This window comes from Sciurus carolinensis, unplaced genomic scaffold (assembly GCF_902686445.1).
Source record: "Sciurus carolinensis unplaced genomic scaffold, mSciCar1.2, whole genome shotgun sequence".
In the NCBI taxonomy this organism is placed as follows: domain Eukaryota; kingdom Metazoa; phylum Chordata; class Mammalia; order Rodentia; family Sciuridae; genus Sciurus; species Sciurus carolinensis.
This window is the reverse complement of record NW_025920253.1, coordinates 210,327-233,382: the sequence shown is the minus strand read 5'-3', so window position 1 is coordinate 233,382 and position 23,056 is coordinate 210,327. Positions and strand designations below refer to the sequence as shown.

The window sequence follows — 23,056 nt, the reverse complement described above, 5'->3', positions numbered from 1 at the left end:
CGGGGACCTGCTTCTCCTCATCCTCTTCCTGCACTTCCCTCACTGCTTCCCTGGGAGGAAACTGGAGCAGAGCCCCTGACCTGTGTCCAAAGCCTTAACCAAGGGACTTTGAGCTCCCAGGATGGCTTCCCTGGGAATCACCCAGGATCTCACTTGGATGTGGAGAGAGAAATGTGTCTCAGGGTGGAAGACACACTCTGAGTCTATGGGCTCCAGCTCAGGAAGGACCATCTCTGGTTGAAGGCACAGCTGCTGCTTCCTGGTTTCCTGGGCTTCTGAGTGAGGTTCTCATTAGCTGACACGTTCAGTCTCTGTGTCCCTCAGGGCTCAATACCCACAGTTCCTCATTATACCAGAAATGTTTCTGTCTTTCTCATCCCAGGAGTGCATGTCCATAAAGACCAAATCTGTAGAAGAGAGGTAATCAGGGTTGCTGGTCTCCTGATCCATGAGGCCAGCCCTACATAACGTAGGACACTCCAATGATTGTGCTCACCTCCATTTATGCACCTAGTACATAAAACACATTGAACTTACATAAAAATACCTACCTTCCAATTTATGTGTTTCTACCCACTTTATCATATCGGGAAACAGGATTAATTAAATTATATTTTAATAATGTTATTTGTTCTAATTAGTTATATATCACAGTAGAATGTATTTTGACACATCATGCATAAATGGAATATAACTTCTCTTTCTTCTGGTTTTATATGCTGTATAGTTATACTGGTTGTGTAATCATATATGTGAATAGGGTAATAATGTCCTATTAATTCTACTATCCTCTTATCCCCATATCCCCATCTCTCCCTTCACTTCACTCTGTCGAATCCAAAGTATCTCTATTCTTCCCTAGCCACCTACTCCTTACTGTGAATTAGCATCTGCATATCAAAGAAAATATTTAATTTTTGGTTATTTGGGTTTGACTTATTTTGCTTATCATAATATTCTCCAACTCCATTCATTTACCTGCAAATACCATCATTTCACTTTTCTTTAAGGCTGAGCATTATTCTGTTGTGTATATATACCACATTTTCTTTATCCATCCATCTGTTGAAGGGCATCTATGTTGGTTTCATTGCTGAACTATTGTGAATTGTGCTCCTAGAAACATTGATGTGGCTGTGTTACTGTAGTGTGTTGATTTTAAGTCCTTTGTGTATAAACCAAGGAGTGGGATAACTGGGTCAAAGGGTGATTCCATTCCAAGTTTTCTGAGGAATCTCCATCCTGCTTTCCATAGTGGTTGTACCAATTTGCAACCCACAAGAACCATTTTCCCCACATCCTCACTAAAATTTATTGTTGCTTGTAATCTTCATCATTATCATCCTGACTGGAGTGAGATGAAATCTCAGGGTAGTTTTGATTTGCATTTCTCTAATTGCTAGAGGTTGAATATTTTTCATATATTTGTTGATTAATTCTCTTCTTCAGTGAAGTGTCTTTTCATATCCTTAGCCCATTTGTTGAGTGGGTTATTGTGTGTGTGTGTGTGTGTGTGTGTGTGTGTGTGTGTGTCAAGTTTTTTGAGTTCTCTATATATCCCGGAGATTAATGCTCTGAGGTACATGTCAAGATTTTCTCCCACTCTGTAGGCCCCCACTTCATGTTATTGATTGTTTCTTTTGCTGAGAAGAAGTTTTTTGGTTTGAGTTCATCTCCTTTATTGATTCTTGATTTTACTTCTTGTGCTTTAAGGGCCTTGTTAAAAAAGTCATGTGCTGATATGGTGAAGATTTGGGCCCACTTTTTCTTCTAGTGAACTTGGGGTGTTTGGTCTAATTACTAGGTCCTTAATACACTTGGAGCTGACTTTTGTTCAGGGTTAGAGATAGGGGTTTAATTTAATTTTGCTACTTATGTATTTCCAGTTTTCCCAGCACCATTTGTTGAACAGGCTATCTTTTCTCCAATGTATATTTTTGGTGGCTTTGTCTAGTAATACCTGACTGTATTTTTGTGTGTTTTTCTCTGTGTCTGCTATTCTGTACCACTGGTCTATGTGACTGTTTTTATGCCAATACCATGCTGTTTTTATTACTGTAGGTATGTAATATAGTTGGAGTTTTGGGGTTGTGATGACCTCTGCTTCACTTTTTTTTTGCTAAGGATTGCTTCAGCTATTCTGAGTCTCTTATTTTTCCAAATGAATTTCGTGATTGCTTTTTCTATTTCTATAATATTTTCATTGGGATTTTAATAGGGATTACATTAAATCTGTATAACACTTTTGGTGTAATGACCATTTCGACAATGTTAACTCTTCCTATCCAAGAGCATGTGAGATTTTTCCATCTTCTAAAGTCTTCTTCAATTTCTTTCTTTAGTGTTCTGTAGTTTTCATTGTAGAGTTCTTTCACTTCTTTTGTTAGACTGATTCCCAAGTATTTCATTATTTTTGAGGCTATTGTGAATGGGGTAATTTTCCTAATTTCTCTTGCAGTGGATTCATCATTTATGTATAGAAATGCATTTGATTTATGGATATTGATTTTTTTATCCTGCTGTTTTGCTGAATTCATTTATTATTTGTAGAACTTTTCTGGTGGAATTCTTGCTTTTTCTAAATATTAAATCATATCATTAGCAAATAGTGATAGTTTGAGCTCTTCTTTTCCTACTTATATCCCTTTAATTCATTCTTCTATCTAATTGCTCTGGCTAATGTTTCAAGGATGGTGTTCAATAAAGGTGTTGAAAGAGGGCATTCTTGTCTTGGTTCTAGTTCTTAGAGGGAATGCTTTCTATTTTTCTCCATTTATAATGATGTTGGCCTTGGGTTGAGCAAATATCACTTTTATAATGTTGAGGTATATTGCTACTATCCCTAGTTATTCTACCGTTTTGTGCAAGAAAGGGTGCTGTATTCTGTCCAATGTTTTTCTGCATCTATTGAGATGATCATATGATTCTTGTCTTTAAGTCTACTGATGTGATACATCGTGTTTTTTATTTCCTATGTTGACTAACCTTGCATACCCAGGCTGAACCCCACTAGATCATTTTGCTCTGTTATTGTAATATCATTTTTAATATGGAAATTTTATTACAAGTAAAGGGGAAAGTGTGTATACTGCTTGGGTCTCTGAGCATAGCCCAATGGTGCTGCCCAAGTACGTGATTTCCTTCTAGTACAGTGGACAGTATGAATAGTTTTTGACAAACCTGGGCTTAAATTTTGGTTCTGTCTATTTGTTACTATGAGCCCCTGAAAAGTATCTGACTTCTTTAAATACTCTGATGGGCACATGGGATGTTTCTAACTCTTTTCTTTTGTACATCTTATGTGTATCTTTTGATGAACATCAGCATTTATTTCTGTTAGGTGTCTAGTCATATCTATATTTAGATTTTTTTTGCCAGTTGTCCAAAATGGTTGTTCCAAGTTATGGAATCTTCACTGTAAGGCATTAGTGTACCCTAATGAAATACATAAAAATTAAAAAGAAGAAGGAATAAGGAAGCATAAGTGTCTGAGCAAACAACTCTGTCTATGTAGTTAGATGTGCAGATACTTTGCTTAATGCTGCCTATCCTATTAGGTGGCTTTGCATATCTCTTAAAACAATGGGGTGTATAAATTCTCTGACTTCTAAAGGATATTTTGAGAAAAACTTTTAAATACATATTCAAACCCACACATTGTGTGGTGTTCATTATAGATCATCCAAGCATAACAAAATTATAGAAAACAAAAACGAGGGGCTGGTCACCCCATTCAACATTATCAAATTCCCATCTTCACAGTCCTGACTTTAGATACTGTCATTGCAGCAAATGATACTCAAGCACCTGAAGTCTAGTTTGTTGTGTGATCTTATTTCTTTCCATTTCCCTGCTTAATCAGGACACTAATGTGATAAGTATAATTACCCTGTGATTTTCATTGTATTAGGGCTTATTCCTCTACAAACAATTGCTTCTTCTAATGTAAAAAGCTATATCTAATAAATATAATTATACTGTGCATATAATTTTATTATCATTCTATGTATTAGAGATTTAGCTCATGTTCAGCTTCATTTCTATTTAATTAATTTTAATTACCACAGTGATGAGCTGTATTATTATAGCATAATTCATTTCTCCATTTTTATTTGAATAATATGATGGTGTTATCCTTCCTCCATTTGTGTACAAATGAATCTGTTGTGACGTGAAGTCCAGCATTGGGCAACATTCCCTGATCCTGCCTCCGAGAAGGGAAGGAGGAGAATGGGGAGTGTGAGTGCTCCTTCTGCATATGTGCTGCTTGTGGAGGACGCAGGACTTGAAGCTTGACTTACAATGTGCACATTTGTAATTCTGGAATAGGGTGAATGGTAATATTTGGAAAATTATTATTATGATTTTGGTACTGGGATTGAACCCAGGGGTGCTTAACCAGGGAGTCACATTCCAAGCCTTTTTTGTATTCTTATTTAGAGACTGGGCATCCTTGAGTTGCTCAAGGCATCGCTAGGTTGCTGAGGCTGGCTGAGAACATGCAATCCTCCTTCCTCAACCTTCCAAGCCATTAGGATTATTGGCATGCACCATCATGCCCAGCTGGAAAATTATTATCACACTCTTCCTGCTGTTCTCACAACTTAAAATATTTTGTAGTTTTATAAAGGAAGACAGGTGTGTGAGGGATGTCATGTCCTGGGTCTACACTTCCTCCCCAGGATCCTAAGTCAGCTACCAGCGATGACACCAAGCTCACCTGGATGAAGATCTGGTGGAGATAACAGAAAGTGAGGTGGATCTCAGTGATGTGTCTCTCTTCCGCCTCCACAAGGTGCAAGGCAATGTGTTGCCTCCGCGGCAACAATTGCATGGGTATTTATCAGAGGTGGACTGAAAATAAACTACTTTTCCTATATTCACTAATTTATAGAGGAAGAGAGACTTTGAGAGAAAGATAGGCTTTGCTTATAGAGAAAGTTTTAGAGAAAGAGAGGCTTGCTACGCTTATCAGAGATCTATTTCTTTTTAGAGTTTTGCTGCTTCTTCTTAGAGGTGCAACCTGCATCCTGTGAACTAGTTGCTATCTATCTGTGATCTATGACCTAGAGGTGTGTTCTCAGTTTTCTGCTCTAAGATCTACCTTCTGATGCTGCCTACTTCTCTCTGCTACCTGCTTCTCCTAGCTGCTTCTTCTTACTGCTGCTTCTGTTTACTGCTGCTACTTCTCTCTACTAGCTGCTGGTTTTCTCTTCTAGGTGCTGCTTTTTGCCTTCTGCCTACTGCCCGCTGATATTCCCTCCAGGAGGCGGAGGGCAGGTCCATGCCAGTTGAGATCAGGCGAGGAGCCAGCTGCCCTATCATGGCAAAGGTTAAAAGGAGCAGGTCCCAGCAGGAGCACTCAGGAACACCTGTGCACGAATTGTGTGCATGGACTTAATTGAATATGGCAAATGACAAAACACCTGGGTGTGCTTATATTAATCAACCTCCTCATTGCTGTTGTGATCAAAACAACCTCCGGCTGGCCACCAGGCACCATCCTGGTGCAGCCCACAAGGCACAGCCCCCAATAGGAATGACGGATGGTGTTGTCACACACATCCTGTTTGCAACAAGAGGATTTGTACTCAAGAGGAAAATGGTGGCTGCCACCATGCACACAGAGCGGAAGGCCAGCTGCAGGACAGCTGCACTGAGAGGGTTTTCAAAGCTCCCTGAGAACACAGCTCAGTGATGACGAACAGGCAAGAGAAGCTCCGGGGGCTTGGGGTTCACCATCTTCTGCATGAGTTCTACTGACAACTTCCATGGGATGGAATGGTGGGGGACTCCTGACTCATTTCCAAAGCAGTGTCTAGGAGACTCGAGTTACTGGACAGGCATCATTGTGGAAAGAAGCTGGTCACCTTCCCTTGGTGTTGGATGAACACAGGGGATCATCCTATTAAGGGTAGAGGGATCAAGGGGACACTGAGCTCTGTGACAAAGTCGGCCTCTGAAGGACCGTCAGCTATTGTTTCCTGACTGGCCACAGAATGTGTCCAGTTCCTTGGGGGCTCAGGCTCCAACACCCTTCATTAGCAAACATTAAACTTGCTGTTTGACCCTAAGGCAGTTGTAAGTCCTTAGGGACCAAGTCTCTAGAGAAACCAGTCGGGAGGCCCAGGCCCTTACTCTGCAGAGCCAAGTTGTACATCCTCTGTCCCCGTCCCTGCTTCCCCACGCTTCACCTAACTTGCACACATGCATGAGCCACCCTTCTCTACCTGGGATACAGCCTTCCTTTAAGTACAGCAGTGGCAGTTCTCGAGTCTGATTCTAGCATTATATTTGAATCATAGGTTTGTTTTTGTTGTGGGTAAATGAAATATTTTTTAATATAACTAATACAATCCCAAAATGCATTTAGAGCAGTTTTACTCTGAAAGTCACTGAATGTTGCATGAATCTTAATCTTTATTCTATGTGTTTAGCTCATTAGATTCTCATTTGTGATTTACAATTAGTTATGATAGATCAATAGAGACATATTCTTCAATCCATTTTAAGAGTTTCATGATTGCTGTTTCAAATATCACCAAAGTTCCAGGGTACATTTTTTTACCATGTGAGAGAATCATGGGTTCAAATTATGATTAATTAAAAACAGTGCTTTGAGAGATTGTCTCACTGGCAAACAGTGGTGTGCTGGTTTATTGATCCTCCCAGGAGTCACAGTGAGAGATCAACCACAATGAATAGTGGAGACAGTGTCTGTGTTAGTGACTGATTACAGACATTTTATCACTAGTGAATTGAATATTTTCACATGTTCATCAATATCATTCACTCAATCTTAACTCTTTCTCATGAACTTGTTTTCTTAAATCCATCAAAATTTTATATATTATTTCATACCCATGAATCAAGGTTGCATTGCGGTGTTGTACTATAGTGCTTTGCCTCAATTAATTTGAAGCATGTGAAATAATAAATATGAAAAGGCATGGATGAGTGTAGACAATTACAAATAATCATAAAAAAAGTGAATATATGAATAGGGTACCTTGGGGACTGTAAAAAAAAAATCTTCATTCCTACGAGGAATGTACTTTAACTGACCTGTGAGGTACCATCTCTAAGACAGATGATATTAGTGCAAGGATAGACAGGACAGTTCTAGGGTTTAGAAAGGTGCAGAAAACATGAACCCATAAGTGAGCTACTTATTTATTTCCAAATTGGCATTACAGTAAATGGATAGTTTGATTAAAATGGTGCAAAGTACTGAAAATGATTCTGTTTCCATTCTTACATCACAGGCAAAAACAAATCTCATGTGGAACCAGCCTAGACTGGGAAAGGCAAGGTTATAACAGTTCTACTGAGGCAAAGTTGAGGTTTCAGGGTCAAAAACTATTAAGGACTCTGATGATAGGGAGTCATTAAAAAATATGAAAAGTCAAATATTTGAGAGCAGCTTTAAAATACCACAAAACACATGAAAAAAGCAGAAACGTGAATGAAGAATTAATTTACAAATTGTACAAAAAAGACTGATATTATGATTATGTAAAGAGCTACTAGATGTTAGGAAATATGAAATATTTTGAACACACATATTTCAGTCGGGAGAAAATAAATGATGAATATTATGTGAAATGACTCTGAAGCTTGTAAGAGAGTTGTAAAGTAAGTAAATGATGCTTCACAACCTTAGATGGTCAGGTAAGTGAAACATGTGAGGATGATGTGGGACACCAGGAACATGCCACTGGGAAGGGACAATGGAGAGGTCCCTTAGGAAATAACTCTCTGGAGCTTCCCAAAGGTAGAAAGTTACCCTGCTATAGCCAGTGATTCCAACCCACATGTGTGATTAAATTTCACTTCTTTCCAAAGACACAGAGAATATTCAGAAAAATATTCAATGTAAACATCAGATAAAGATACTGATATGTCATCAATATCACAAATGCTTATTTTCAGTGCTGCAAAACAAATTTATATTATGGAGTTTGAAACTGAATAAATAATTGCTTAACAAAACAGAACAGATCTGAAGTCTGACATGGGGATTACAGTAACACATGGAATTACCCTAGAAAATTCAAAAAATTTCCAAAAATGTATAGAAAATACACTTATGGAATATATAACCCTACAGAGTGATAAAAATACACCACAGTCCTGTAAAATGGCAGTTTTCGAGGGCAATAATGATCAAAAACTGGGTACATCAATGAGATTTCTATCTCCATGATTACTACACCTTCTCCATTTCTCCTGTCTTCTCTAATTCCTTCTCTCACAGGAAGATTGTAATTACACTGAATTCCCACCCATACATCCAAGAAAAGATCCTCATTTCTCCAATGATTAATATTCATGCATTTATAGAATAAGCTCATCATAAGTTCTTGGGAAAAATTCTGGACATATTTTGAGGCCACTATTTAGACAACTACAGAGATGCAGTCTGGTAGATTCATGAAAAAGCTATGTGTCTATTTGATAATAGACAAATAGGAAGTACAGAGTCTTCTGTATTCAGCATCAAGTTTAGGAACAATACCTGAATTTGTTGCTACCACCTGGTGTCTTGGAAGGCAAGTAGTCCTAACAGGAGGCCACCTGTGGACATATAGGAGGAGGATATATACAACCCCTACTCTGCACTGTATATTTCCTATCTTAGAAATCCTTGTAAGAAAAGGTAACACTCTTTGTAGTTAGATCACATTAGTGATAGACTGTACATATTATAGTAGGACTGAATGACAGCTTCATCGATAAGTATCAACTCGCTTCTGATCATGTCAAAAGACAGATATTATCTAATTATGTGAAGTTTATAGGCAGGAATCTGAATGTGGTGGACACTGTTTTGCTCTCAGAGGAATGTGATTTTAAAAGAAGTGGTTTTTGTATTTACTTCTGAAGCTTTGCAAGTCCATCAGTTAGATTACCATAAAAATGAAATTCTCGTGACTTCAATCAAGCAGTTAGATGGAAACAATTAGCTAATATCACTATAGATCTGATTAAATATTTTCCTGGCCCTTTCACCTATCACCAACTTTTCTAAGTGTGTACAGGAAGAAAATTTCCTAAAACCTATAGGTTCTACTTCTGTGAATCTCCAGGAAGGAACTTGTGTTTTAGCAATGGAAATCATGGGTCCAAACAAAAGACCCACACAAAACCCAAAATCGAATTTCAAGTCACCTTAAAATGTACCTTGTCAATACATTGTTTCAAAATTTTAGATGAAGCTTGGGCCAGAGTATCAGGCATTCATGGCTCCCTAGGAATCCTGTCACTTCATCTTACACTAGAAACCTAAATACAAAGCAAATGACTACTCATAAAAGAGAAGCTATCCTACTAATTAGCATCCTCACTGCTTCCTTCATGTCCCTGTTCCTCAGACTGTAGATGAAGGGATTCAGCATTGGAGGGACCACAGTGTACATCACTGAGGCCACTGCAGTCTTCCCTGGGGAGTCAGTTACTGCAGAGCTAATGTACACCCCAAAAGCTGTCCCATAGAACAAGGAGACAACAGACAGGTGAGACCCACAGGTGGAAAAGGCTTTATGCTTCCCTTCTGATGATGGTATTGTCAAGATAGAGGACACAATGTGAATATAAGAGAAAATGATTCCAGAAAGAGGAAGACCAGCAAATATGCAAGTTTCAACATATATCAAGATGTTATCAATGAGAGTATCAGAACAGGCCAGTTTGATGATCTGAGGTAGTTCACAGAAGAAGTTGGGAATCTCCAGAGCTGTGCAGAAGGACAGCCTCAGTATAATCAGAGTGTCAAACAGGGCATCAACAGTGCTTATGGACAGATATGTCAGGAGCAGAAGGACACAGAGGCAGAGCTTCATGATGGTTGTATAACTCAGGGGGTAACAAATGGACACATAGCGGTCATAGGCCATAACTGCAAGGAGAAAATTTTCCAAGACAGCAAAAATTATGACAAAGCAGACCTGGGAGAGGGAGCCTGTGTAAGTGATGCTCTGGTCCTGTGTTTGGATATTTAGCAGCATCTTTGGTATGGTGCTTGTAATGAAGCAGATGTCATTCAAGGAGAGACTGCAGAGGAAGAAGTACATGGGTGTGTGGAGGTGGGAGTCAGAGCTGACAGCCAGGATGATGAGCAGGATTCCCAGGATGGTGACCATGTACATGAACAGGAACAGGCTGAAGATGAGAGACTGTAGTGTTGGATCCCCTGTCAGTCCCAAAAGAAGAAATTCTTTTCGGTTTCTTATTTCCATGGTGTTAAATATTCTGATGGAAATGTTGGGGATCAAAAGATAATAAAATGTTTGGATATTGCAGCCTCGTTTGCATTAATGATAGAAATGAAGAGAAACTCTGGGTGATGGACCAGCAGTCTGAGCTTCAGCAAGCCCTCCAAATGACCCTTATGTATGCTGAGTGTTGAGAACCTGTTCATTATACACCAAACCTTTTCTGTGGCTGTAGTAGAATTCAGTGAATGTTCAGACTTTTCTCTGTTACTTTCTTCCACAGTTCTTCACTTACACCGATTTTGCCTCTACTCTCTTTAAATAAAATATTTTTCATGTGCTATGTTTCATTTGCTATTCTGAGTGCTTAGATAGAAACAAGCTCAAAGACATGCTATTCAGTCAGAATCATCCTCTGCCTTTAAAAATGTCATGAAGGCCGTTTTGAAATCCTTGTCTAATGCAATGGTTGCTTAACCTTAGTTTGCTTCAGAACCACCAGAAAGTCTTTTCAAATTGCAGATGTGTTAGTTCCTATGATCACTTCCATTTACTCCTGAGGACACCTAGGTAAGGTGAGGTGATGTCATGGATGTGAGGTCTGCAGTGAGTGCTTTCTCCAGACTCGGTTTGACCTCCGATTTTCTGTGTGCTGAGTTCACTCTGGACCAAGCTCTCTCAATACATCTGGATAGTACAGAACTAGCACTGTTAAATGACCACTCAGATCTCATAATACACCTTTGTAATAGTAATATTTTCTTTCTGACCAAAGCTTCTCGTCTTTCTCGGGCTTTCGAAGTGTGTCCCTCTCAGCCAGCTGCAGTGCCAGCTGCTTGTGATCCACGCTATGTGGCAGGCTAGGGCAGGAGGCCTGCAGATTGGAAGTCAGCATGACCAGCACAGCAAGACCCAGTGTCAAACACTCATGTTTCTTAAATATATTTTAAAAATGCCTTTACCCTACTCATTAAATTCCTTTAGCAGATGGACTGCATCCATTATGGTGGACCTGAGACAACTCCAAAGTCCTTCCTCCATGGTTGAAGATGAACAGACCTGGCTATGGAGGTTAAATCCTCCTGTAGAGCAGTGGATTCTGAGGGAAACTTGAAACTCTGTATGTGATGTTCTCTCTCATCCTCAGGAGTTCTTCCCTTAAGATGGCAGGTGGCATTATTGATTTTTCAAGAAAAAAAAGTTTGGCTAAATAAGAGGAAAACAATGAAATGTGTAGACATCTATGAAAATAGAAACCTTTTCTTCATCTTCAAAAAATGTGAACTTAGAAGAAACACACACAAGACTCTCAGGGTCCTGCTGGAAGTGTCCCTGTAGTACAGTGGCCTTTGTCACAGGGAGAGACAGAAGATGCTGTGACAGAATTTACCTCTTGGTGGGATATTGGTATCAAGCTCTCTTAATTTGATCCATATTCCACCACATGCTTTGAAATTGGAACAAATATTCAATTCAAGATAAGCCTGAATGTTGTGTTTCTATAGTTACAGCTACATGATTGATGTTTCAACTAACAAGATTGGGGTTTTCATTTGGTAATGTATACATACATAGATCCCACCAGCAGATTGAACACTTTGAATCTGTATGGGTTTTATTGAATTACACTTCAAGGAACCTGGAACAAACTTGGGGGATGTTTCATGTTGAGAAATGTATAAAAAAAAGACACTGGTTACAGTGCTGGCCTGTGGGACCCTAATAATTTTCTCTTGTTTTACTCTCATGGATTATCACAGGTAGCACTATTTATTCCTTGATAGGAAAGGATGTGTCAGGGCAATTGAGGAAAGACAAAAGAAAGAGAACCTTCCGAGTGTGATGAATGCAAATACCTGGGTAGGGATTCTTTTGCTGAAATGACAACTGGTAATGATGGTCTCATAGAAAAATATGAAGGAAACTTCAATTTTTTTGTGAGGCATATTTTGAAACATCAGAATAATAGAACTCTATTAAAAATGAATTCAATAGATATATTACACATGCAAAACTTTAAATATGGGACCTTATTTACCTAGCTGGATTCAAGAAGACCGTTTTCAACATCTCAGCTGGATATTGAAGACAGAAGGTGCATCTTTGGGAATTGCAGGCAGACGTCATGAGTCAGTAGATCCTACTCAGGAAGGCTTGTCTCTGGGAGGAGGCGAGGGCAGTTTCCTGGCTGGGGCAGGGCTGCTGAGTGAGGTGGTCCCAGGCTGACTCTTGCAGTCTCTGTGTCCCTAGGGCTCAATATCCAGAGCTCCTCATTAGACCAGCTTTGTACTGACATTTGAATCCCAAGAAGGCACGTCCTTGAAGACCATCTCTGCAGAAGTGAGGGATTCATGGTGGCTGATTCCTGACCCCTGAGGCACGTTTACATCACTTTTTCTGCCCATTTGCTTTGCCTGAGACTTGCTCACTAATTATGACACTTCTGGTAAATTTCAGTGCTCTTTACAAGTTCTAAACGAAGCTGTCACTTTTTATCTAAAGATATTAGGATGATTGCTTCAATTTTAAACATGAAGGTATGTCCTGTATACCCGGACATAAATAATACACTTTCAAATATTATCTGAAGTACTGTGATAGTTAGCTTTCTGTTCCTGGACACATACCTGAGAGGTTTATTTTGTCTGATGTTTTCACAGGTGTTTTATGCTGACTTGGCCTGTTGCTTTCAGCCAGTGACAATGGTACATCATGGAGAGAGAGCATAGCAGAGGTTCACTCATGTCAGCCAGAACATGAAATGAGGGAAAGGGAAGGAATTGAATCTTAATGCTCCCTTCAAGGGCAGGTGCCCTGTGACCAGCTTCCTTCCACTGTGTTGATTACTACACCATCCTCATCACTATAATGAAACTTGATGGGGTTGTTCCCATGATGAGAAAGGGACAGACCAAATCAGCCAATGTCATAATACATAACTCAAAATATGGTGTTTAAAAATGAATAAATAATTGCTAAATATAATGTTCTCAGGAACAAGATGAGAGTAACAGTAGACATGGAATTCATTTGAACTTTATAAAGGTCAAAGAGAAGTACATTTACATAATAAATTATACCAGGAGATCTATAGGGTGACAAAATGCACTGTGAAAATGTCAGTATAGAGAGCAATAGTGATTAATTCCAGCAATTGAGTCCTGGATGCATCTATGCAATTCCATGGTGACCATGCCTCCCCTTTGCTCATGTTCTCTCCACTCTGTCTTAATGCCCATCTAGATAATACAGGAGAAACTTCTCAGGAAATCTTTTCTCAAACAAGTAATGTTCACCCCATTATCATATAAGGTAATGATGAATTACTAGGACAGAATCTGAACATATTTTCAGGGTCAAAATTGAGTTGACTGCAAAGATGCAGTATGGTTGGTCAATAGCAATGTTACTCATTCATTGATCCAAGGAAGAGCACACGGTTTGCTATTTCTAGAATCAGGTTCATGTGCAACACCTGAATTTCCTGCTTCCAGTTGTTGACCTGAAAGTGTAGTAAGCCTAGGAAAAGACCAACTCATGGAGGAGTGATGGAAGTCGTACATTCTTCAGGTACATTCCGTTCCTCAGAAGTCTCTGTAGGGAAAGATAACTTTCTTTATCATCAGAGCATACTAATCTTAGACTACCCTTTTTTGATCAGGACTGAAGGAACCTCCATTGGTAGGTTTCAACTATTTCACGAGGATCTCAAGTTATTGAGTTCATCTAAGTACGCTGAGATTGTAGAAGATGATAATCAACGTGCTATTTTTGCCTTAGAAAGTAACAATTGAAGAGGTCTCAGAACTGTTTTGCAGGCTGGGAATGGCCACCCCTTTGCTTCACAATAGGACTAAAACTAGAAGTTAATGCAAACAACCTCAAGCAGATGATCACACAGTGCTTCTTCTCTAGATGGGACCACAGCTCTGCTTCAGTATTTTCCTGGTCCTTTTCCTCCAACTTGCTTTTTCCTAAGAGGGCAAAAATACAATATCTGCTAAAATTAGAACCCTCTTTGCAGGAACTCTTTCTGTGAGAGCTGACAAACTTCTTGTTTGAATGAAGCTATGTTTAGATAGTTAAAATTCTGCATCTAATTTCACAAAATGAGATAAAGAGAAAAGCCAGGGTTCAAGTCAAGTTAAAATGAAGCTGGTTATTATGTTACCATTTTAAAAGAATTATGTTATGTTAACATTTTAAAAGAATGCATTAAGAAAATTAAGACATTCGGGTTATCAGGAACCTTGTCATTGTGATTTCTTTTACAAATCAACCAGTGGATTATCACAGAAGAGAAACAATTCTTCTGATGTGTTTCTTCAAGGCTTCCATCATGTCCCTGTCCCTCAGGCCATAGATAAAGGGATTTGACGTTTGATAGACCAGAGTGCACATCACTGAAGTCACTGCAGTAGTCCTGGGGAATCAGTCACTGCAGAACTATGAAAACCTCAAAACCTGTCCATAGAACAATGAGACAACAGATATGTGAGACCCACAGGTGTAAAAGGCTGTATGTGTTCCTTCTCTGATGACGTCCTTAAGACAGAGGACACAATGTGAATCTAAGATAAGATGATCCCAAAGAGGGGAATGCCAATAAATACGCTAGAGGAAACATGTATCAGGGTTTTATTAATGAGGGTATCAGAACAGGCCAGTTTGATGAGCTTAGGCAGTTCACAGAAGAAATGGAGAATCTCAAGGTCTCTGCAGAAGGACAGCTGCAGCACCATCAGACTGTGCAGCAGGGCATCCACAATGTCGATGGATAGTGAGAACCAGCAGGACACACAGATAGGGGTTCATGATGACTATGTACCTAAGGGGATGACACATGACCATGTAGCAGTCACAGGCCATCACTGCAAGGACACAATTTTCCATGTCAACAAAAACTAAAAGAAAGAAGACCTGTGGTGAGGTTGTACATCATGGTGGGAGCATCTGGTAAAGCAAAGGTGTTCATGCCTCATGGGTAGGAATCCAAAAAAAAAAAAAAAGGTGTAACATCCCACTATTCCCTTCAAGAGCACACCTATGTGACCCAACTTCTTCCAACTGGGTTCCACTTCTTAAAGTTTCTGGCTCACCTAAAAAGCATCATTGTCTGGCGATCAAGCCTTTATTACATGGGCCATGGAGCACATTTCAAATCAGAATTATAGCAACTGGTGACTCTGAGGAGATCAGTCCTAGGGAACATCTAACTCATGTAGAACTCAGCGAAGGCCTAATCCCTGAAATGATGCATTCCCCACATCTGAAGTCATTGCAATGAAGAGTAATTCTCTTCATGGTCTGACCTTATCAAGGGAAGGGTTTCATTTTCTTATGACAACAGAAGGTAAACCAGAGATAAGTCCAAAATCTCAATTACCTCAAGACACTGATATAATCTAACTGTGTAGGTTGTATAAATAATGAAACTAAGTAAGGAGACTGGAAACACTACATCAGAAGGACACGGTTTTCCAGGGCAAGCCTCAGTTGTTATTTAATGGAGTGTGAAATGTCAGTTCTTTGCCACACGGTAGGTCTACATGTGGGATGCGGTCCACCTGGCCCTGACCATGAGCTCATGTAGAAGCTAGTCTGCAGATGTTAACACAGACTTCCTTAAACCCACCCCTGCCCCACCCACCTACTCTAGCATTCTTTTTTCTGGGACTGATCCACAGAAATTACTGACATTGAACCACGGACTTGGACTTGGCTTCTATGAAGTCACAGCAACAAAATGGAACCTTGAGATGGAAATCATTTGACAAAATCACGTAAGTGGACAAAAATCAGTCAGGTTCAAAGTTCAAGCTGAAATGAACTTACACATTGCATTTTCTAGTCATCATGGAAGAATGCAGTAGCAGAAGCATACTGCCTCACTACTGCCTCACCAGTATTCCTGTCACTTTAACACATTCTAGAGTCCTAAACCCAAAGCCAATGACAAAGTCACAGCAAAGGTATCCCAGTAATGAGATGTCTCAGGGCTCCCTTCATTTCCCTGTTCCTCAAACTGTAGATAAAAGGGTTCAGCATTTGAGGGACCACGCTGTACATCACTGAAGCCACTGCATTCTTAATGGAAGAGTCAGTAACTGAAGAGCTGAGGTAAACTCCAAAACCTGTCCCATAGAATAAGGACACAACTGAGAGGTGAGACCCACAGGTGGAAAAAACTTTAGCTCTTCCACCCCCTGATGGCATTCTCAAGATAGAGGAGACAATTTGAGAATAAGAGAAAATAATCCCTGAGAGAGGGACACCAAAAAATATGTTACCCACTGAATATATCAGGAGATTATTGACCAGAGTATCAGAACAGGCGAGATCAATGACTTGAACAAGATCACAGAAGAAGTGAGGAATCTCTAAGGTTGTGCAGAAGGACAGCTGCAGGATCATCAGAGTGTGAAGTAGACCAAATGCAATGCTAATGAGCAAGGAGACTAGAATCAGCAGGACACAGAGGTAAGGGTTCATGATTGCCATGTACCTCAGGGGGTGACAAATGGCCACATAGCGGTCATAGGCCATTACTGCAAGGACACAGTTTTCTAAACCACCAAAAATCAAGACAAAGCAGACCTGGGAGAGGCAGTCTGTGTAACTGATGCTCTGATCCTGTGCTTGAATGTTCACCAGCATCTTTGGGATGGTGGTTGTGCCCATACAGATGTCAGCCAAGGATAGGTTGGAGAGGAAGAAGTACATGGGGGTGTGGAGGTGAGGGTCAGAGCTGACAGCCAGGATAATGAGCAGATTTCCCAGGATGGTTACCAGGTACATGAACAGGAACAGGCTGAAGATGAAGGGCTGCAGTGCTGGGTCATTTGTGAGTCCCAGGAGAAGGAATTCTGAAACAACTGTTTGGTTTGTGGGTTCCATATTGTGGATGAATCTTATGGAAAAGATGAGTGAGAATAAATGAATAGTTTCTGGATGAGCAGAAATGGTATCACCTGGTGTATGGCAGAACTGATAGAAATGACAGAAATGAAGATTCTTAATGCCACTCTGGAGATAATGTTTGGAAATATCTGGGAATGATGAGAAATAGTTTTTGTTTTATCATATACTGTAGAAGAATTTGATATGTCTAAATTTTTAAGTGGATGATGATATATAATGGAGGTTGGGAGTTGGGGGTGAGAGAAGAATGTAGGAGCTTTAGATTACATAGATGGAAATGAGAGGGAGGACGGGATGGGATTATGGAAAACGGTGAAATGAGACAGACATCATTACTCTATGTACATGTATGATTACCTGAATGGTATGAATCTACATCCTGCGCAAACATAGATAGGAAAGAATGTATCCCATTTGTTACAATGAATCAAAATGCAATCTGTAAAAATAAAAAAAAAGTGCTTTAAAAGAAAAAAAATCTGATATACATTTTGTACCTACATGAATATTCAGATCTTTCCTCTGTTCTCTTTCTACCTTCATTCCTCTTCCATCTTCTCCTCTAATATCTATATTCATAAGTAAACACCAACACTTTTTCACACATGTGCCAAGTGGCTAGACTGTAACCAACCATAATACGTGGTTGTTCTTTCAGAATTAGTCCATGCATTGAATCAAAAAGTAAGATGAGGAAAAACATATCAAATCCATCTTCTAGAGCCATGATTCCTAACTTAGGCATGCCTCAGAATCAACCAAAGTGCTCACCAAATTACAGGTGAGTTAGTTCATGCTTCAGCCCCATGGGTCTGTTAGGACATGTACAAAGTACATCGCATTTGACAGGGAGTGGCTCAGAGTTCAAATCATCTAATTGTTCTTAACTAGTCTCTCTGGCAACCCTGGACAATACAGGATTACCATTCTAAACTGGTCACTCAGGTTCACAAATATTCTCTAGAATTGTAGTTGTTTCTTGTTGAAAAAAGCCCAAGCATCCTTCCTTTCAAGGTGTGTCCTCTTGTTCACATTGTTAATTTTAGCAGGTAGAGGATGTCCATCCAGGTGGACAAGAGCAAAGATGAGAAAATGTTGCCTCTGTACTTGGAGCTCCTGAGACTCTCCACTGAAATTCAAGCAAGTGTGATTGAGCAATTAATTCTCAGAGAAGCTGAGCATGTTGATGACCTTCTCTGCCTCATCCTAAGGAAACTTCTTCCCCTAAGGAGCTACATAATGTGTTGCCATCTGAAATAAGCAAGCAAACAAAAATTGTTAAATGAGAGAATGAAATTCAGAGGCTCCTATGAAAACAGATGGAAGTAAAAACATTTTCTTGCTCTTCAAAAGACAGAGACTTACAACATAACAGACTTGGAGGATCAGGCATCCTAATAGGAAGAGTGTCCCTGGAGAGCAACCATCTTCCTGTCCTGGGGAAGAGAAAAGCAGCTGTGGCAGCAACAGTCTACTAGAGTAATGTTAGACTCTCACTCAGAATTTGATTCCAGCAGTGACTGTGGGAGTGGGGAAAAAATCTTCAACTGGATGAGAAGCTGGCTATCCTCATTTGTATGAAGGGAACTGCTTCATGAATGTGCTCATTAACTGCAGTGTAATCGTCATTGACAGTGTGTATTTCTCAAAACATGACCACCCACACCTTAAATCTTACAATTTTATACCTCAAAGATGCTGGAGGCTAAAAAACTCATGGATATGTATCAAGAATGAGAAATGAACAGAGAAAAAACTGCCAGCACAGTTCTGGGCAGGTGGGACTCTCATACTGACATCTCCAATCCTGTGCTTGTGTGCCTGTGTGTGCATATGTGCACAGGAAATCCATAAATATCAGAACATGGTGGGCTTTACCAATGGGAAGGAATTGATGGGGTTGGAGTAGTTGAGGAAGGAGAAGAGGAAAACACAAAATCTTTAGCTAGCAAATGCTAGTTTGAGTAAAGAGTGTATGTGCTAATACTATCTCTTGGAATCTTCGTTATGTGTAAAGGTAAGGAAAGAAACATTGATGATACCCATTTTCATTTAGCATGGATATATTATAACATCTATTGTAATGAAATGAATTAAACAATAAAGGATTTAGACACATGCATGGTCAAAACTTATGAATACTCAAATAGGTAAAACTTAAAGGAATAAATTCTACACCATGATAAAATTTTTAATTTAATTGAAACTATACAGGCATGTAAATTTTTATCATGGGTTATTAGTGAATGATAGAAAATACAGAGAATCATTAAGGGTTGGCACCCCTCAGTGCACAATGAAAAATTCACATAATTCACTACTCTTACCTTGCATATTTTTATTACAAGAACAATCAAGGCATATTGAGTCCATTTCATGTGATTTTGCAAAAAATTTTTTCCTTCCACAGGGGAACCACCACATTAATTTGAGATAGATTATTCTCTTCCACTTTTCATTATGCTTTATTTATTGTTCCAAAGAACAACTGTATTATGTTGCATTTAAGATTCTTGTATACCCAGAGCAGTCTCTATGGGTACCATTGACAACTGGTGTCCTTAGGCAGCTTTCAGATTAAGACTGATTTGTGTAGATCTCTTTCCTTAATTTTAACTACCAGAGCATTCCACTCTATTTTTGTAACATGATCTTACTTCTACATTCTTCAACTGGTAGGTGTTATGGTTACTACCTATTATTTATGACTACATGTATAGTATGAAGCCATGCATGGTGGACATGCCCACATTCAAGATGGCACTCCTCAGAAGGTGGGGACCAAGATGGTGAATTCAGTACATTTATTATATTATTTCATTTTTTAAAAGACATGAGATGACAGAACATAATGTTGACATTGAATTTTTGTGGAAAAAGGAGTGGTCATGTTGTTAATTGAACTCTCTCTGCTATTCCAATTCAAACTTCTTGGTAGCTCCCAAAAGTGAACATGAGGACTAGAAAACTTCTTGGTGAGCCCCTCTGTGTCTACTCCTCAGACCCCAGAGCCCTAACAGCTCCACTAGAAGGATAGAACAAAGGCTCTCTGTGCATTGAATAACCAGCAAAGAGAATAAAGGAGGAACGAATTGCTAGGGGCTGAATTTTGTATTCTTAAAATTCAAATGTTGAAATCTTCATCCCCATTTAGAGAAGATATGACCATATTTGAAGAAAATTCATTGAAAAGAAAAGTTAACATGAGGTCATCATGGTGGGCCTAATCCAATATGACTTGTGTTACTAACAGATTAGGACACAGACACATGCAGAAACAGGGAGAAGACAGCCAGCGACAAGGTGAGGAGAGAAGCCTCGGGAGGAACCAACCCTGCTGACACCCTGATCTTCAAACTTTTAGTTTCCGCAACTGTGAGAAAATAAATCTCTCTTGTTCATCCACCCAATCTGTGGCACTTTCTTATGGCAGCCCTAGCAAACTGGTATACAGACAAAAACCCACAGACCACACCAAAAGAATTAAAGAGTAAAAACCTTTTTTAAAGAGCCATCATATTAGAGAAGGAACAGATTTCACTTTGGAGGAAAATGGTCCCTGCAGCTGTCCAGAGAGAGCAGATGCCCAGCAGAATGGAAGCTGCCTGGATGTTGGGGAAACTGTGAAGAGAATGTGTCAGTCAGGCAGCAGTCTCCTGGAACTTGCTTCTCCTCATCCTCTGCCTGTACTTTCCTCACTGCTTTCCCAGGAGGAATCTGGAGTAAAACACCTGACCTCTTGTCCAAACATTAACTAAGGGACATTCAGCTCTCTTGGCTTCCGTGATCATGACCCAGCACCTCACCTGGATGTGGAGACAGAAACGTGTTTTCAAGATGGAAGACACACTCTGAACCTGTGGACTCCAGCTCAGGAAGGACCATCTCTGTTGAAGGCCAAGCTGCTGCTTCCTGGATTCCTGGAGCTTCTGAGTAAGGTTTTCAGTAGCTGACACCTACAGTCTCTGTGTCCCTTGGGGCTCAGTACCCACAGCTGCTCATTATACCAGAAATGTTACTTTCATTCTGATCCCAGGAGTGCCTGTCCTTAAAGACCAAATCTGTAGAACAGAGGAAATCAGGATGGCTTGTTTCCTGACCCATGAGGCCAAGCCTACATCACCCAGTAATCTCCGTTTTTTCTGCTCATCTCCATTTCATGTACCTTGAACACCAAACACATTGAATTCCCGATGAATACCCACCTTTCATTTTACATACCTCTATCCATTTCATCTTATCAGGAAGCTTAATTGAATTTTAGGTGTGAAAATATAACTTACATATACATAGGCACACACAGTAGAATTGTTAATAGAGCTAAGATGTTGCCAAACTGCATACAAAGATGTCTCTTCCTAAGTATATAAATGTTTCTTGAACTGTAATTTTTATTACATTTATTTTTTACACAAGATTCTTATCTATTTTCGTTGAAGACTTTTGGCTGCACTAAAAAGAACTACTGTTTCCTAATTATTATTTATAAATATTTTTCCAATTCTGTCCCAATGTTTTCCACGGTTAGTTTTCTTCACCATGGGGGACTGTAAGGTGAAGGTATGGGTCTACATATTTAATGCAGGTGTGAATTCATTCACAATATCACTTCCAAGCCAGGTAGTGTGCAATTGGTTTTATTAGGCCACCATAAGATGGATGCCTGTTCAGACAAGATTACTACATGGGAGGATAAACCAAAGTACCCTGCATGCTAAAAAATTATTTAAGTGATTTCAGAAAATAAAATCCAGCAAGGAATGAAAAGGGATAATGGATTCTTTCAAGTTTGGTTTTGCTCCAGGGATGCAAGTTTAGTTCGTTGTCTGCAGAACCAAATCAGTCACCCCTGAAGCCTTGTTGGATCTGCTCTAAAGCCAACCTCTCAACGAAGTTTCTCCTAACCTATCACTGTTCAAACAGTACAGTACTTTAATATGTTATTACCCTACTTCCTGATGCATTAGTCAGCATCTAACAGACTATATTTTTTGGGGCTATTGGGGAAAGAGATTGACACAGAAATTAGTATGCACAGGTATATTAGGGTGTGTACACAGGTTCTGTTCCTGTGGAAGTAACAGGATGCAAACAAGATTAGAAAAGGGATAAACCAATGAAATTATGTCATTTGCTGGTAAATGAATAGAACCAGAGACTATAATGCTGAATGAAGTAAGTCAGTCTCACAAAGTCAAGGGTCAAATATTTTCTCCAATATGTAGAAGTTAGTCTAAATATGGGAGGTCTGGAGAGAGAGACATTATAAATGGGGAGAAGAATGTTACCAAAAAGAAAGAAAGCTCAAGGGAATACAGGAGGAGGATTGAGGGGAGGGAAAAGGGACAGGATAAGGGGAAAACAATGGGATGAATCTGACCTAACTCTTCAGTGTGCATATATGAATATACGACAGTGAATCTCACCATTATGTATATCCACAAGGTACTAATTTTTAAAAATGTAAATAAATAGAAAGATCTGAGCCGAGGAAAGGAGGAGGGGGAGCGAGGAGTGGGAGGGCAAGGGTAAGTATGGGGGACTTAATGGCAGCAAACTATACTCAATACATTTATAATCATGTCAAAATAAATCCTAAAGTTATGTATAGCTATTATGAGTCAATAAAAAGCATGGCAAACTCTCTACAATAAATATGCTACAATAATAATAGGAATAATAATAATAATAAAGGGATAAACTGAACTGTGAAACTCTCTCAATGTCACCATCCACTGGAATTATGGAAATGAGAGGTACCTTCTGAATTTTCTCAAGTTGTAGCAAGTGGACCCGGTCTTTAAATCCTGCATTGAATAGGCATTGATTGCATACGTGGGAAGGTACATGACTTTGAGTCAGTCTCTCCCTTCTGCTGAGGCAGTCCAAGAATGGGCCAACATGAAGGGCCATCTGCCAGC

The 23,056-nt window shown here is 39.5% G+C and overlaps 2 protein-coding genes across 2 annotated transcripts; both read right to left on the bottom strand.

The window, feature by feature from the left end:
- Positions 1-9,308: 9,308 nt before the first annotated feature.
- LOC124975320 (olfactory receptor 7G2-like) lies at positions 9,309-10,238 on the bottom strand. The gene has a single exon (XM_047538074.1). It carries the CDS (start codon positions 10,236-10,238, stop codon positions 9,309-9,311), a length of 930 nt encoding a protein of 309 aa, XP_047394030.1.
- A 5,937-nt stretch (positions 10,239-16,175) lies between these two features.
- On the bottom strand, positions 16,176-17,111 carry LOC124975331 (olfactory receptor 7G2-like). Its single transcript, XM_047538079.1, has one exon. The coding sequence runs from the start codon at positions 17,109-17,111 to the stop codon at positions 16,176-16,178; it is 936 nt and encodes a 311-aa protein (XP_047394035.1).
- Positions 17,112-23,056: the final 5,945 nt, after the last annotated feature.

Bases quoted from the DNA above. Each gene is read 5' to 3' on its own strand.
- LOC124975320 (XM_047538074.1), bottom strand. From the start codon at position 10,238: ATGGAAATAAGAAACCGAAAAGAATTTCTTCTTTTGGGACTGACAGGG.
- LOC124975331 (XM_047538079.1), bottom strand. From the start codon at position 17,111: ATGGAACCCACAAACCAAACAGTTGTTTCAGAATTCCTTCTCCTGGGA.